The sequence below is a fragment of the Zonotrichia leucophrys genome, chromosome 15, assembly GCF_028769735.1.
Source record: "Zonotrichia leucophrys gambelii isolate GWCS_2022_RI chromosome 15, RI_Zleu_2.0, whole genome shotgun sequence".
NCBI lineage: Eukaryota > Metazoa > Chordata > Aves > Passeriformes > Passerellidae > Zonotrichia > Zonotrichia leucophrys.
In genome coordinates, this window is record NC_088185.1 from 8,343,592 (window position 1) to 8,357,834 (window position 14,243).

At 39.4% G+C, this 14,243-nt stretch overlaps 2 protein-coding genes across 3 annotated transcripts in view; one reads left to right on the forward strand and one right to left on the reverse strand.

Annotated features, from left to right (window-relative positions):
* The window catches only part of PI4KA (phosphatidylinositol 4-kinase alpha), a 53,960-nt gene that overhangs the window by 19,087 nt on the left and 20,630 nt on the right, over positions 1 to 14,243 (reverse strand). For both annotated transcript variants that reach the window (XM_064726540.1, XM_064726539.1), the window contains exons 20-26: positions 2,984 to 3,092; positions 2,374 to 2,510; positions 1,360 to 1,493; positions 1,108 to 1,190; positions 765 to 835; positions 523 to 647; positions 5 to 86 (exon numbers count right to left, since the gene is read on the reverse strand). In XM_064726540.1, coding sequence (XP_064582610.1) covers positions 5 to 86; positions 523 to 647; positions 765 to 835; positions 1,108 to 1,190; positions 1,360 to 1,493; positions 2,374 to 2,510; positions 2,984 to 3,092 — 741 coding nt within the window. The remainder of the gene's footprint in view (positions 1 to 4; positions 87 to 522; positions 648 to 764; positions 836 to 1,107; positions 1,191 to 1,359; positions 1,494 to 2,373; positions 2,511 to 2,983; positions 3,093 to 14,243) is intronic.
* Positions 4,503 to 13,148, forward strand: SERPIND1 (serpin family D member 1). The gene is made up of 5 exons (XM_064727000.1): positions 4,503 to 4,586; positions 6,580 to 7,448; positions 10,950 to 11,223; positions 12,134 to 12,278; positions 12,648 to 13,148. Exons 2-5 carry the CDS (start codon positions 6,596 to 6,598, stop codon positions 12,837 to 12,839), a joined length of 1,464 nt encoding a protein of 487 aa, XP_064583070.1. The 5' UTR covers positions 4,503 to 4,586; positions 6,580 to 6,595; the 3' UTR covers positions 12,840 to 13,148.

Genomic DNA, 14,243 nt, shown 5'->3' on the forward strand with positions numbered 1-14,243 from the left:
TTACTGCACTAAGAGACAGAGACAATGTCTGCAGAATATCTAACATAGTCTTCAGCACAGTTCCACTCCACAGCAAGTGAGGAAATCTAGAGCAAGACAGAATTCAGAAATACAATAACCATGGAGAGCTGAGGAAGGCTCTTATTGCATCAAGGGAGCTGCTCAAAGAGCCAGGTTATACATGCCTAGGTGAGCTCATACTCAATAGAAGCCACAAAGCCTCACAACAGCCTGGCTTTATCCAGAGCCAAAAGCTGAGCAGAGCCATTGCACAGGAGCTCAGACTGCATTTCTATCATGGGCGCCTTGCTTTGCTCCACCCATGCCAATACTGAGCAGACACACATTTTAACCAGGGGTTTCTGAGCTCAGGCTAAAAACACCACTGAATGTAATTCTGCAAGGAGACAGCATGGTTTCAGCAGAAGTAGCAGCCAAGAAATGCACTTGACCAGTGCCACCAAGTGCCTAAGCAACCGCTGAACAGCCATGGTGAAAAAGAAACGTGAAATCTGTACTCACTTGTCTACCAGCCCAGATAAGTATTTGTCTGCAACTCTCCTGATCCTCTTGTGAATGTGGTTGAAATTCACCAGCAAGAACTGAGCATGTCTCTCCAGCTCTTCCTCATTCTCCTTAGTTTTAGGCTAAAAAACATGCCAAAGAGAAGTATGAAGCTCCTAAAGGAACAGACAAAATCACTTTCATAAACTGAAATGAGAACATTTATACAAATTCAAAATTTTAGTTGCCAGATAACCTACTTTATCAGCCATCATTGTCAGGAAAGCTTCAAACACCTTATCAGCAACAGCTATCACACACTGCATCATGCCTGAGGAATGGAGAGAAGTGACAGGTTTCATTGTAAAAATTACATTTGTTTTATAAACCAGGCTTAACAGTTAAAAGTGTTTATGTTTACTCAGCCAATATTGAACTTGTTTCAAAACAAAACCAGTGTTCTTGGCAAGAATGAAGCAGCAGCAATCTGGTGAACATGATTCATTTTGTTATATAGCTGCTTGATTTGTTTCTGCTTTGCAGGCCTGGAGATAATTGCCTCATACCTCAAGTTGAGAGGAAACCTAGACAGGCAAATCTTACCAGATTTGTCCTTCTGAATTGCTTTATCTTCAAAATAGCAAAACATGACTTGGAAGCGATCTTGGTCAGTTGAATGCAGCACCCTAGGGAAGGAGAGTTTTTTTAAGTTGGCATGTTTGGGGCTTTGTTTCTTTGTTTCAGGTTTTGTTTATTTCCGATTTTATTTGTTTCAGGAACTTACTAATTGTTTTGTTTTAGGGTTTTTTTTTGCTGTTTCATAAGTGAAAAAATGAAATATAGATAAACACAAACCTCATATACTCCAGGCGGTAAACAGAGAGGAGATAGGTGGACATGGCAAAATCCAACTTATTGATCAGTGCTGACACCTCTGGAGGAGGATCCAAGAGATTGATGATGGTGCTCCGCAGTTCATTTAATTCAGCCTAGAGATGAATACATGGACTTATCTGAAGTGGGAGTCCTGTATCAGTTTGTGTCCTCAAACATTCATCCACCTGTTCATTAACATTTCAACCTTCACAAACAATATGGCAGGACGCTTCTGCCTGCAGACTCAGACCAAACTCCCCTGACTCAGCAAGTCACAATGCCTCAAATACAGAACAGAATTAAATCTGGAATCAAGCTTCTGGCAGAAATAATTGGTACTTCCCATGCAGTTCTTCCAATGAAGAAATACAATTCCTACACTAAATGCATGAAGTTTGACCAAAATCAGCACTGTCCAGCTCCTGAGACCTCGTGGACTTGTGCCAGTCTTTGTTGTCACAGAACTATGTATCCAGGCACAATGCAGATTTCTGTATTATTTGGGAGCCAAAGAGATTTCATCAGCCAAAAAGAGCCCTTGGTCAAAATCTGTCCTGCAAAATCTGCCCTACAAATTCTAGGGAGAGAGAAGAATACCAGTATCAAGCCAGAGCAGATGTAACATTTCTTTGAAAGCCTGAATGTGCTGTTTCCTTTCAAACTTTGTTGATTTTCTTTTTTCAATCAGTGCAAGTTTTGTCAGGTACAAAATGGATGAAAAAGCACTAAGAGACTTCCATCTCCATAAAGACTTGGTTTCTACACCTAATCAAGGTGGTGTTGCTACCCCCCTAAACATTTGTATTAACACTCCATAAAACTGACCCCAAGTCACTTATGCACCCTGATGTGAGAAGAATAGTGTAACACAGCTGCTTTTCACTAATAGGAGGCAGGTTGAAGGGGTGTGCTATTTCAATATATCACAGGTACCATGTCATTTAACACTGGCAGACACTATGGAAGGAGGTAATAGAAGAAATGAATTCCTACAGAAGTCACAGTGTCATTCTTCATGGCAGAATTGTACTGCAGAACAGATCGGAGTGGCTCTTTGCTGGGAAAGGTGAGTAATGGAGACTTGGTGGCAATTTCACACACACCTTCGTACCACTCTTCTGGCCAAAGACCTGGAACAGAAGTAGAAAGAGGAAGGTAGAATGAGGGATTAAAAAAATCAAGTTTCACAAAGATACCTGCATTATCAAGTTTTGCACTACTCCTAGGGCAGATTTTTCATGGTCTTAAGCACAGACACTCAACACACATGATCCATGTGCCAAACTTAGTAAGTGTACTTAGCTGAAGCTTCTACTTAGTTACCATTGTACCCCATGTGTCTTATCTTCCATTTCAGGAATCTGGCTATCAAAACTCATAACTAAAGCTATTAGGAATAAAACTAAGTACAAATTGTATTGTGCTGAATCTGACAAGAAAACTGCAAAGATTTAAAGAAATCCCACCAGAGAACTGTCATGTAAGCTGTTTCTTCTGAAGTCTCTATGTGCCTGTAATTTTTCTTCCAGCTACTGGGAATGGTTTGCAGAGAGCTGTATTTAGATTCATCAAAAGTTGAAATGTGAGCAGCAATGCAGGGTACCTGAGCCTTCCACAGCAAACCCCATCAGCACCGAATACAACCAGAAATCGCGGAACAGCTTCTGCAGCCTGGGCTTGGCCTCCTTGATGGGTGGCAAGCGTCTAGTGAGCTACCAAAGAAATAAAAATTAACATCAGAAAATGGTGGGAGTCAGAATGAATTAATTCCACACTAAGGAATCAACTCATGTACCTTCTTTACTGTGATTTACAAAGGTAATATTCTTTGTCACCTATGAAAACTAGCATTATATTACTGTTGTTATATTACAGAAATTAAGTTCTTTTTGGAGAGCGGAAAGGCTAACTTTGAGATGCCTCAAGTAAGAATTTCCTTTGTTTTACACAGGAATAACACCATGCTGATACAGTAACCTCTGAGGAGAATACATAATATTAGTATACTATGCACTGCAGGGAGGAAGAGACCACATGGTCCTTTAAACTGTCCTGAAGACAATGCCATGCAGCTTTGCTTCACTGTAAAGGAACTCCAAACCAAATAAATATTAGTCAAAACCACTTCTGGTTGCTATTGTTTATCAGCTTTGTGGAAATACATTGAGGCACCAATTGGGGATCTTTCATTGTTTGCACCCACGCACAGAATGACATCAGTTCTGAAGAATTTACTATCTAAACAAGCAAGTAAAAGAGCATTATTTTCAACACACTTATGAAAATTCTCTGGTTCTTTTTGCACAAACAGCTGCTGCCATTGGAGGAGCAGTATATCCTCTCAGCCAACATGACTTACAATTTTAGATAAATTTATATAACAAAGACCATAGTGTGTTATCCTAAAAAGAGCTAAAGCACAGGCAGTATATAAAAAGTATGAGAAATTGTCCATTAAACCACAAGCTTTATTCAATATGACTGTATTTTACTACTGTAAACTTTATTAACAAAATGTTACATTCTAACCTAGCTTGAAGAAGTTTTCTTTAACCACAATAATCCTCTCAAGATATGAGTGCCAGCAGTACTTCAGTGAAACCTTACATAAAGCCAACTTCGGATGCATTTGTAAATCATGAGGGAGATTAGTCATTTAAAAAGAAAAAACATGAAAAAATCTCTCTATTATAATAAAATCAGTCTGAGTTTAAGCTGGTGGACAACACTACGGGGTAAATAGCTGTTTGTGCAATGGAAATCTTTGCACCAATACAACACCAGCTGAAGAAACCCCACCACAACCACAGAGGCCTCAAACACATTTGCACCAAGATGCTCCCCCGTCCCCCATTTCAGCACAAACAGCACCTACATGGCTTTTCCTGTCATTAACAGTCAAGTTTATGTGCGTGCTTGACTTTGAAACTTTACATACACACTGATTTTTGCTCAAAGACCTTCCTCAAAAGGGAACAAGTACCTGCAAAGCTACAAAAGCAGTTCAACAAACAACAGAGAATTCAGCAGAGATCACTAGGCAAGGGAGGGATTTTGGCTGACGAAGTAAGTTTAGCAGTGTTTGGTTTAGAGAATGTTTACTTTGGGAGATACACAAAAAAGCAGCGTCAAAGTTCAGATTTAAAGCCTGCTGTTCCCCTTACTTCAGTTTTTCAACACATCCTTCTCGTACAGTGGCTTAAAAGGTAAGCTTCATTTACCTCTCCTGTGATTTTGGGAAGATCTCAGCAAAGACATATATATTGCAGAGAAGGGAGAAGTTTTGCCTGTGTAAGTGCAGCTGAGAAATAACTGAAGTTTGGTGAAGATGAGAATGTAAAGTTGGGAATACAGACAGCAAATTCTGCTGTGCCAAGAGAGAAAATGTTTATCAATGGTTACTGGACAGAGTATCTCAGCCCTAAGGGCCTGACTTCTGGGGGCGGGGAAAAAACAAATGAATTTATGGAGAAACAATAAGAAAAACACTGACTCGAGATGCTCAGTCATAGTGTAAAACAGATTCTTATTTGGATATTTATTTGGATACTTTCTGCAAAACAATGTATTCTTTTATATGGGAGGATCATCCTTAAATGGTTTTAGGATTTAAAGCAAATTAGTCTGGAGGAGAGTTTCAAAAACTCATCTGTCAGCTCAGATATTTCAATCCTGTTACAACATGTTTGAAAATATTTTCCTTCAAGGTTTTATTCACTGATATACAGGTCAGTGAACAGGTACAGGTATGTGAGCGTTTATACTTTGCACAACAACTCTCTTTCCTAATTTAAAAAGCATTTTAATCAACACTTTAGTGAGATTTTTGTTTCAATTGCATTCAGTATTTTGTCCTGTATTATATTGTAAATAACTGCCTTTTACTCAAGAAAGTGTATCAATTGAGATTAACTTTATAAATTTGTGAAATAACTTTATAGTTAAGTCTGAGTTAAACCCCAGGCCTGGCATTCAGACACCCATTCAGTTTCAGATAACAGATCTATTGAACACCTACATTTTGATCTCTGACAGTCACAGAAGGCAACTATACTTTTTCATATATTTTTAAGATCACTTTACTGCACTCAATATTATGGTGAAAAGTCTCTCAGACCTACTTCTTGGTGGAGGGTTTTACAGCTGAGCAAGTCTGATGGATTCTCTTAAAATATATACTAAAGAAAATTCTCGATTTAAAAATAATTTTAAAATGCAGTAGTCCACTACTCTGTAGATGAAGAGATTGATTAAGCTTTCCTTAGAAAAATGCAGGTTCTACTTAAATGTAATCTCAAACAAAAAAGGTGAGGTTACAAATCTAGAACTGGGATCACAGAAACCCTAGAGAAACGAAGCTCTGAAGGGAGCCCACAGAGACTTCACACCACAAAGGAAACAGAGAGCACTACGAGTTCTGCAGAAAAGCGAAACAAAACATAACTAAGCCAAAAGCAGAATCAAGCCAATCCATTACAAAAGTGGCAGATGAGGACACAGAGCTGCAGAAAGGGTGCACAGACATTGATACACACCCAAGTAAGGCCATGAGCAGGCCAGGAGAGACGTTTGTGCCCAACTGCAGTCCCACTAATGGGGCTCGGTGCAAATACACGTATTTCTACATGCCCAGATCACCCTTATTCACCAGACTGCTGCCTTGCTTTTCCAAAATACTCCCACAAAACTTCCATTTTTGTTGTAGCTACAGGATGTTTGTTTTTCAAATTTTTCAGTACATCTCAGCTTTCTGGTATGTTTCTGCAGGGGATTGGATCAGGAGTCCCTGTTCTTCCTACCAAGCTCAAATCTTCAAACTTAACTTCACATTGTATTTTCAGCACACACTACTCACACAGTTAGTGTACAGTTGAAGTGTAACAGTTTAAAATAAAGGGTCCCACATATTCTGGGTAATGAGTGTGCAACTGTTGAAACATGCCAGTAATGACTATTTGTATGGGAGGAGGTCAACCAACTCTTTGGCAGGCTGGAGGCATTGTGTAAGCAAAACCAATTACCAGTAAAACAGACTTACCCATCTAACTGACATCTGTTCCACTAAAATACAGTGCTGTCAAATAGGGCAACTATAGATCTGCTGCTGCCACAGAAATCAGCATGAACCTAAAATCAGGGAACAGATAACTAAAATTCAATTACCCTTGACTCTCTCAACTGTGTTATGTTGTTTTCCAGGCTTTCACCAGTCAGAATGAAGTTCCTATTTCAATTGCTTGCCTTTGCTGTCATCATAACCTCCACATTTTGTGGAGTCAAAGATGTCACTGAGCATTTTGAAAGCCTTAAAGGTGCACAGCCACACGAAAATGGGACTTACATGCCCAACCTACCACTCGAGTTTCACAAAGAAAACACCATCACTAATGACTTGATTCCTGAAGAGGAGGAGGAAGAGGACTACCTAGACATTGACAAGATACTGGGTGAAGATGACTACAGTGATGTTATTGATGCTGCCCCACACATGGTTTCTGAAGTTCAACAAGGAAATATTCTTGAGCTATTCCAAGGCAAAACCAGAATCCAGCGCCTCAATATCCTCAATGCAAACTTTGGCTTCAACCTTTACCGCAGCGTGGCAGACAAGGCCAGCTCCTCAGACAACATTATCATGGCTCCTGTTGGTATTTCCACTGCAATGGCTATGATTTCCCTGGGTCTGAAGGATCAAACCCAGCAGGAAGTGTTATCAGTTCTTGGCTTTGAAGACTTCATTAATGCCAGCAGCAAATACGAGCTCATGACCGTTCACAACCTCTTCCGCAAACTCACCCATCGGCTCTTCAGGCGCAACTTCGGCTTCACGCTGAGGTCTGTCAATGACCTTTACATCCATAAAGACTTTTCTGTCCTCAATGATTTCAAAACCAACATGAAAACATACTACTTTGCTGATGCCCAAGCAGCTGATTTCTCAGATCCCAGCTTCATAGCCAAAACCAATGAACGCATCTTAAAGCTGACCAAGGGATTAATAAAGGAAGCTCTTGTGAATATCAACCCTACAACACTGATGATGATTCTTAATTGTCTTTACTTTAAAGGTAAGACTCTATTATTTCAATCTCAGTGATGGATTTGCTCAGTTTGCAATGCACTGCCATATGTCATTAGAAATCCCAGACAGAATTAAAGTCTAATGTACACTACAAAAAAACTACTGACTCCCTCATTAGGAATCTGTATTATTAGCCCATTTTTGCCTGTTTCTGTAGCACAACAATGCTCTGAAGTTATTGCATACATAGAGCAAATGCTTACTACCTCCAAAACCTTCATGACTCACAGTGAGACAGAAAAACAACATATGAATGCAGAATAGCCCCAGAAAGCATAAGCTTGGTAGAAGTATCAGATGGGGAGGTACAGATGCACATGCAAGTCATTAGTCACATTCAGTCTTGGTGTCACCAAAATGCTACAGGTCGATTTCAGTTAAAGCACTTAACATCTAGGACTCATACAAATGACTGCAAAGAATTTCAGCTTGAAGGAAGCAATTTTTTAACATGATCAGAGCGTGATGATCCTTGTCATCAAGTCCATATAGGGGACCTAAGAGAATAACCAAAACACTGCTCTTCTACAAGTAAAACCAAACACATTCACTACATGGAATATCACACTGAATTCAGCATGAATGGTCTGCTGATATGGGCTCCTTCATGCATTAGTAAAGGCTGAACAGTTAATGAGGCTTGAAGTAAAGACTCTACAATATATTGTTATTATAAACACTTATTTTCAATGTCTTTACATTTACACTAAGTTATCTGCCTCAAGTTGAAAGTTTGTTAGTTTTTGAACAAGTTTTTAAAATTACATTAAATGAGCAGAGGTGGGAGGTGCCAATGAAAAAAGAAATGAGGAAAAAGGAAATCTGTTTCTGACTGTTTAAGCTGAAAACCAAGTGACTTAAAAACACAGGTAAGGAAAAAAAATCAGCCCAAAAGGGTAACAGTGTTTGCAAGTACAACACACTCCTTTCCATAACTCATAAAGGAGTTTATTTTTCCCCAGTTATGTCCCTGCTTCCAGGAAACAAAGGCCTCTCTTACAGCTGCCATCTCAGCAGGTTATAGAAGCAACACTCCTATAAATGTACCTTTTCCCACTCACTTGCAAGGAATTACATCCTTGAATAATGCCACTTACCCCTAAAAGAATCTGAAGCAATCATTAGCATTAAATCCAGTAATCTCTTATTCTCAGGTACCATCCAACACGCCATCACTTGTATACTTGACTACATCCCTGGTGATCATATCATATTAAATACAGGGTTTTACTGCCTGTTAAACCTTCCTAAGAAAAGGACTACACAAAGTGAAACAGATACTTTTTTTTTTCATAATTAGGTGAAATGTGAAATACCCTTTTGTTTAATTCTGAAATTTTTAAATACTTGTGCCATCTCAAAATAACATAACCACCACAAAAATACACAGATATGGTATTGGAACTCTTGAGCCATCAAGATTAAAAAAACTTCAGGGTTTTTCTTCTGTCCTCTTAGTCCAAATTATCTTGGTGCCATCTGCTGAAGGCTGTAATTTCTAACCCTCAAAACAGAGATCAGTTCTCTACTGCTCTCATTCTTTTGTCTTACAGTGACAGTCACCTGGGAATTCTACTTTGAGTGGAACTGAACTTTTCAAAAGCAAGTTCTGCACCTAGGTTTCTTAGTTTCCACAATACTCCTTCTAACATGCCAAATTTTGTCCACATCTTTCCATTTACACTGTTTGTGCCACTGCAGAAAAGCTCTGGTAAGCCCTCTGAACTAAGAAACCTGTAAGCATTTCCAGATATACAGAGATGCTCAGTACAAGTGAGACTGAGTAGTGGGATACTTGACAAACACTGTGAGGTTTCAAACTCCTTTTATATTAAAGACCATCAAGAAACTATTTATGCTGGTAAGAAGCACATTTTATCTTGTACAGATGTCCAGCCTGCTCCCCATTCTGCTCTGAGTTGAGCTTCCTACCAAGCAGGATCTGGTTATTTTAGCCATGACAGTTCTGGTAACTGACAAATGGAGACAACAATGGACACAACATCTCAATGGAGACATCTGCCCCCACAGATGGATCCAAAAGACATCTTGGGGGAAGATTCAAAACACAAAGTCACAGAAGTCAAAGTGCCAGCTGGTTTCAGCTGCCCACACAGCTCCTGCTGGGGATCAGTATTCTACACCAAGACAAACACATTTGCAAAACTGAATCCAAGAAAAATATTCCCCAGCTCCTCTCTTTCATAGGAAGAGCTGATTATGTCTCCCACCCCTCAGTGGATGGCAGAGCTGCTGAAGTTCCCCTGGCCCACAGCAGCCCCATGTCATTGGACAGCTGGAGTCCTTCATCTGTAAATTCTGCTCCCTGAAAAACAGCCAGATACTGGGTATTCCTTGGAAGTGAGACTATTTGTTTAGGAATAGCATAATCCATTTTATACCCCATACCTTTCAGACTACTAACCACAGTCTGATCACTTCTCAAACTGGTCCCCATCAGCCTGACCTGTGCAGGAACTTTTGGAATGAAAGATGGACTTGAGGCCTTTCTTCTCTTATTCACAGTAAATCTGGTAAAGTCAGACTAAGGAACCAATTAAGGTTATATTGTAGGCTCTCCACACAGTCACAGTCACATTGCTCACATCCTTGCTTGCCAATGATGACATAAATTCCTGAGTTTTTACAGGAAATACTGGTAACCCGACTTCCACTATCATCTTCCAGCTTTGTCTGCCCTTTAAAAAATGATGTTTATTCCAGAGCTACAGTTCTATAAAAAGACCAACAGAACATTGCATTTAAAAAACCTTCTTTCCAACAGTTAATAAATACTTCTGGTATCCAGAGTATCTCCACATAAAAAGCTTCAAACCCGGAGGGCAAAGTTTTCTGGGCTGCAAAATGTGTTGGACTGCATTATTTGGGCATAAACTTGTCAGATTTCAGCACATCTACAGGAGCCTGTTATCCCATCAAACTGGATCACAGAATTAAGCAGTCAACACCCCAATTCTTCAGGTTATGACAGAAAATGAACCATTCTGACTGGACTAAGGTAATATAATGCCTTCAGCATAGCATCTGTATGCAAAACAAATACAGCCCTTGCTTAGCTTGATACACCACTAACATTCTCCAAAGAGGTGCCTTCAGAAATGGATTCAAGCATCACAACTCAGAAAACTCAGCTAGGTCAGCTGTTCTTCTAGAGGCAAACCCATCTGTTTAAATTTCAAGGTTCCTCACAGGGAAAAATAATACACACCAATCAAATTCTTATTTCTGGTTTGTGTTCACCTGCTTTTGTAATTCAGAACACTCAAATCAGACCAATGGTAGGTTGGAAAGCCAGGAATTTCAAAGTCACTTTAAAACTTGTCTTCTAATTCAGGCTTCACTGAAATCAACACTCTCCTACAGTAAATCCCAATCCAGCTGACTTAAAGCTTGGTGTAAACCTATTCTGGGAACATTTCATTAAACAGCCACCTAGGGGTTTATGTCTTCTGCCTTGCATGAACAGGAACGTGGGAGAACAAGTTTCCAGTGGAGATGACCACGAAGCGAAGCTTCCGGCTGAACGAGAAGCAGACGGTGAAGGTGCCCATGATGCAGACCAAGGGCACCTTCCTGGCTGCTGCTGACCCCGAGCTGGACTGCAGCATCATCCAGCTGCCCTTCGTGGGCAACATCAGCATGCTCGTGGTGCTGCCACACAAACTGGCTGGCATGAAAGCCCTCGAGAAGCAGATCACACCCCAAGTGGTGGAAAAGTGGCAGAAGAGCATGACAAACAGGTACCTGCTGAAAAGCACATCTTGGTAAAGTCTTTATGTATTTTCTCGATGAGACTGATGAGGGTAAGTAAAGCATGCAGAGGATAATATATTTTAGTAAAAAATATGGAAAAAAACCTCCAAAAATGGATTTATTGAATTAAAAATCAGGACTGGTGATCTCTCAAAATTTAAATACTGACAAGAAATCAACGATGGTTGGGGTAGAAAATTGTAATAAAGCTTCAAAATTCTTTCTATTGAGAACTTAATGATGTAGAGTTAAAGAAAACGTTCTTACTGATAAAGTTTACAATAAGAAGGAAAAACAAGACTGTGAAAATAACATTATTCTGCACCAATAATCTTGGTCACATCAGTCTATGTTCTGTTCAGCACTGAGCATTTCAACAGAGCTGGGTGTAAAGGAACACATTCCATAATCAAAGGACATTGCAATTATGGGAGAGGAAAAATAATAAAGCTTCCTTTAAGAAAGATGATAGCTTAGGTGTATCTGTCTTCAGACTTGATAAAAGGAGATGATTTGATGTGCTATCCAGGAATTCAACCTATTTCTGTTGTACACAATAAGTGACAAATCTCCAGTTTAGTACTTCAGAAAATCTGACAGCTCAACACTTGTTACAAGCATGCACTGAACTGCTCAAAGTCACACACCTTATACACATAAATAATGCAAATCATTATAAATGAAGTATCAAATTGGCAAACAAACAGTTTTCACAGGGGAATTAATTTGTTAAAGCACAGTTTTAAAAGCTCAAGTTTTCAAAGCAAAAGTACAGTCCTGTATATCTGTGTCCTACTTGCTGAAAACAGCAAAAAATCCAAACCATACCAGGTCATACCAGTCATGCACATAAATATCTGCTCAATGATTTTTCCTTTTTGTGTTTATTTTTACTAGAACAAGAGAAGTGGTTCTGCCTAAATTTAAGCTGGAGAAGACTTATAACTTGATTGATTATCTGAGATCCATGGGAATAGAAGAACTGTTCAATGGAAACGGAGACTACTCTGGCATATCAGATGAGAAGATCACCATTGACAGGGTATTTACTCCTCATTTCACCTCCTCTATCACCCAAAACATGGCAGCTCAGTAATAATAGTACACAGTAAGCTAAAACAAGATTTTTTCCTCATCTTTTCTGGAGGACATAGGAGGGAGGATTGTGGGTTTGTCCTTACCTCTTTACATAATGAAGCACATGTTAAATCAGATGCAAAGGCACTAAGAGTGTTGTGGTCAGTCAGGAACAGGCTTCTCCACAGAACAAACCCCAAAGGTTTTTGGTGTGTGTAGGGTGACCAGCAGGGGTGTGGGACAAGGAGCAGGGAAGGCTGTGAGCAGATCATTCATTTACTTAGGAGAGCCTCAATTTCTCTGATTTGTTTTCCTGTTTTGTTTGTCTGAACAGTTCAATCACCAAGGCACAATCACAGTGAATGAGGAGGGCACAGAGGCTGCAGCAATCACCACGGTGGGGTTCATGCCTCTCTCCACCCAGATCCGCTTCGTGGTGGATCGCCCATTCCTGTTCCTGATCTACGAGCACCGCACCAGCTGCCTCCTCTTCATGGGCAGAGTGGCCAACCCAGCCACGTCTTAAAAACAGAGAACACCTCCAACACTCTGTTACACATGGGCTGTGTAATTCTATGGTAAAATACCAGTATCATAAAGGAAAATTTATTGTCGTATTAGCCAATACAAAAGTCACTGGTATAAAAAGAAAATGTATTATCTACAGGTAGTTTCTCATGAGTGGACTCACAGCAGCAGATAATTTGTCTGCAATTAGTGCCATGTACTGATACAAGTGTATTACTAGAAAAAAAAATAATCACAAAGTACCTTACACTTTGTGTTTTGCAACAGTGTGTAAAATGTAATCAATAAAGTATTTAGACTATCTGGAGTCTTGAAATCTAGCCCTAAATCTAGCCTAATTGCTAGGATGTCTGTTTATGATAAACAGAACTAAGGAAATCCTGAATACCTGACCAGCCATAGACACCTAAGTCTCTCCTGGGCATTTTACACAATCTAACTTGAAACAGATCAAATGTCTCCATTCTTTCTTTTGCTGGCATCATTTAATGTTCAGTGAATACACAATGTGTGTTACTGCACACAATGAGCCTCATGGACCAGTGTATCAAGTATGAGGAGACAGAAATGTCTTGGAGGAATGAAATTCTAAGGGACTCACTTCTTCTCCCTGATCTAACTTGTATTGCTTCAACACTTCCTCTGATCTTCATTGGTACAAGAGGTATCAGAATTATGCCAGCCTGGTAAATGATACAAATATCCTCAGAATACCCTTTAGAGCGACAGCAGTCAGCATAGGGCTCTTTTTGCTAGCTCAGTGTCACCTAATCCTCTCTAGAAAAAGTCATTTATAGCAATCACTCTATTAATATTCCAGTGCACTCTCCATGCTTGATTCAATGGATGAAACCTTTCAAGTCATTGCAAACTTTCTCAATCGTTCTGGTAACAAAACAAATTCTGCTCAAATGTGCCACACTTGAAAATTAGATTTACCCACACTCTGTAGAATATCACTGTCTCCCTAGTACAAGGAACAGAGCTGCATCATACATTCAAATTATTAAAGATAATGAACATACTCACCTCTGCATACCTTACTTTACATCATACCTTTTAAAAAAATGTGCCTCATAATCCAGTGAGAGTATTTTCATGACTTTCTCTAGTATCAAATACTGTATCAATCTATGTAGTACATTATAAGTTTGTCTTATGTTAGCAAAAACACACAAGTAACCTTTAAACAAACCATTATTTAAGAATTATGAATTTTCTTAAAAAGCTGTTTTTCCAATATTAAGTTTAACTTGTTGATTTAATTTTGATACTATATACTACTGTTTGTAATTTTGCATCTACTCCAGTTATATGCTCCATACACAAAGCTTTTCAAGCTGCCAGCCAGTGAAATACTGGTATGAGCTGATGATGAATGATGAAGAGCTGACATTGAAAA

Coding starts and splice junctions, on each gene's coding strand:
- SERPIND1 (XM_064727000.1), top strand. CDS start 6,596: ATGAAGTTCCTATTTCAATTGCTTGCCTTTGCTGTCATCATAACCTCC. Junction 11,224..12,133: donor CAGAAGAGCATGACAAACAG/GTACCTGCTGAA, acceptor TATTTTTACTAG/AACAAGAGAAGTGGTTCTGC. Junction 12,279..12,647: donor AGAAGATCACCATTGACAGG/GTATTTACTCCT, acceptor TTGTCTGAACAG/TTCAATCACCAAGGCACAAT.